This window comes from Papaver somniferum, chromosome 5 (genome assembly GCF_003573695.1).
Source record: "Papaver somniferum cultivar HN1 chromosome 5, ASM357369v1, whole genome shotgun sequence".
In the NCBI taxonomy this organism is placed as follows: Eukaryota; Viridiplantae; Streptophyta; class Magnoliopsida; order Ranunculales; family Papaveraceae; genus Papaver; species Papaver somniferum.
Window position 1 is genome coordinate 48,646,697 of NC_039362.1, and position 1,432 is coordinate 48,648,128.

The 1,432-nt window shown below is 37.2% G+C and overlaps 1 protein-coding gene across 1 annotated transcript; it reads right to left on the minus strand.

Annotated features, from left to right (window-relative positions):
• Positions 1-349: 349 nt before the first annotated feature.
• On the minus strand, positions 350-1,111 carry LOC113279022. Its single transcript, XM_026527739.1, has 2 exons — positions 887-1,111; positions 350-685 (listed from the first exon to the last, which is right to left on the minus strand). Exons 1-2 carry the CDS (start codon positions 1,109-1,111, stop codon positions 350-352), a joined length of 561 nt encoding a protein of 186 aa, XP_026383524.1.
• Positions 1,112-1,432: the final 321 nt, after the last annotated feature.

Here is a 1,432-nt window from a genome sequence, read left to right on the forward strand (position 1 = left end):
ATTGAATTTTGCTTTTATGAGTAAAGAGAGAAGAGCCTAAATACTTGTCATTTATAGGAAAAGCTTGAACTCCTAGAAGATTTCAGATGTTAGGCATAAGAGAAGGATCAGTATTCTTGCTGAAGAAAACACCAGATTTGCTGAAATTTATAAGTTGACCAGAAGTATTTCCAAAGAGGTTTAGAATATCCGTAAGATTTTGGGCTTCAGAGAGGTTAGCTTTGCAGAAAACCATACAATCATCAGCAAATAGAAGATGGTTTATAGAAGGAACATTCTTGCAAATTTGAACTCCAGAAATGATTCCCAAGTCTTCAACATGAGATAAGGTTCTAGACAAAGCTTCCATTCAAAATATAAATAGGTAGGGAGATAGGGGATCCCCTTTTCTCAGCCCTCTAGAGGGATTGAAGAATTTCTCAGGAGAACCATTTATTAACACAGCAGTGGAGGTGGTTGAAATGCACTGCATAATCTTGTTGCACCAGTCAGAGTTGAAGCCAATTTTTCCCATAATAGTAATAAGAAATTTCCAGTCCACTCTATCAAAAGCTTTTGCCATGTAAATCTTAATTCCCATACTTCCTTTATTTCCTTTTTGACCTCTTCTGGTTCTCATGTAGTGAATGGTTTCATGGGCAATGGCTATGTTATCAGCAATTTGCCTTCCAGGAATGACAGCAGACTGGTAAGGGGATATGATTTTGTTGAGGTAAGGTTTCATTCTTTGGGCTAACAGTTTGGATATGATTTTGTATGTGGTGTTGCAGAGGCTGATGGGTCTGAAATGACTGGGGTTTGATGGATTCTCAGTTTTGGGTATCAATGATATGCAGGTTGAATTCATTTCTTTGAGAAGGTGCCCAGACTTGAAGAAATGCCGAACCATTTTGATTAGATCCTCTCCAACAATATCCCAGTTGGCCTGGAAAAAACTAGGGGGGAATCCATCTGGCCCTGGTGCTTTGTCTTTGGCCATACTAAAGAGAATACTTTTGACCTCATGATATTCAGGAATTCTGTTGAGATTGTTGTTATTAGCAATGGTTATAGTGGTGGGGATGATATTGATGATTTCAAGGTTCATTTCAGGTGATTCAGTAGTAGCCATCTTAGAGAAGTGTTTAGTGAAACAATGTTTTATTTCATGGTAGTCTTCAATCCAGTTTCCAGCACTATCTTGAATAGAATCTATCTTGTTTCTTCTTATTCTGCATTTTGTGGTTCTGTGAAAATAACTTGTCTTCTTATCTCCCAACTTGATGAATTGATCCCTGCTTTTAATCTTCCAGAATTTTTCCTCAATGTCTTGCCATTCTCTAAGAACTTGAGTAGCAGTTTTTAAAGCTTCACTTCAGTCCTGTTTTAAGTAGTGTTCTTGTAACCAATTTAGATGTTTCTTACTTTCCTCTATGTTTGTCTTAATGTTTCC

Bases quoted from the DNA above. Each gene is read 5' to 3' on its own strand.
- LOC113279022 (XM_026527739.1), bottom strand. From the start codon at position 1,111: ATGGCTACTACTGAATCACCTGAAATGAACCTTGAAATCATCAATATC. The intron at 686-886 runs GTTCGGCATTTC...TCCCCTTACCAG, and splicing joins GAGAGGATCTAATCAAAATG to TCTGCTGTCATTCCTGGAAG.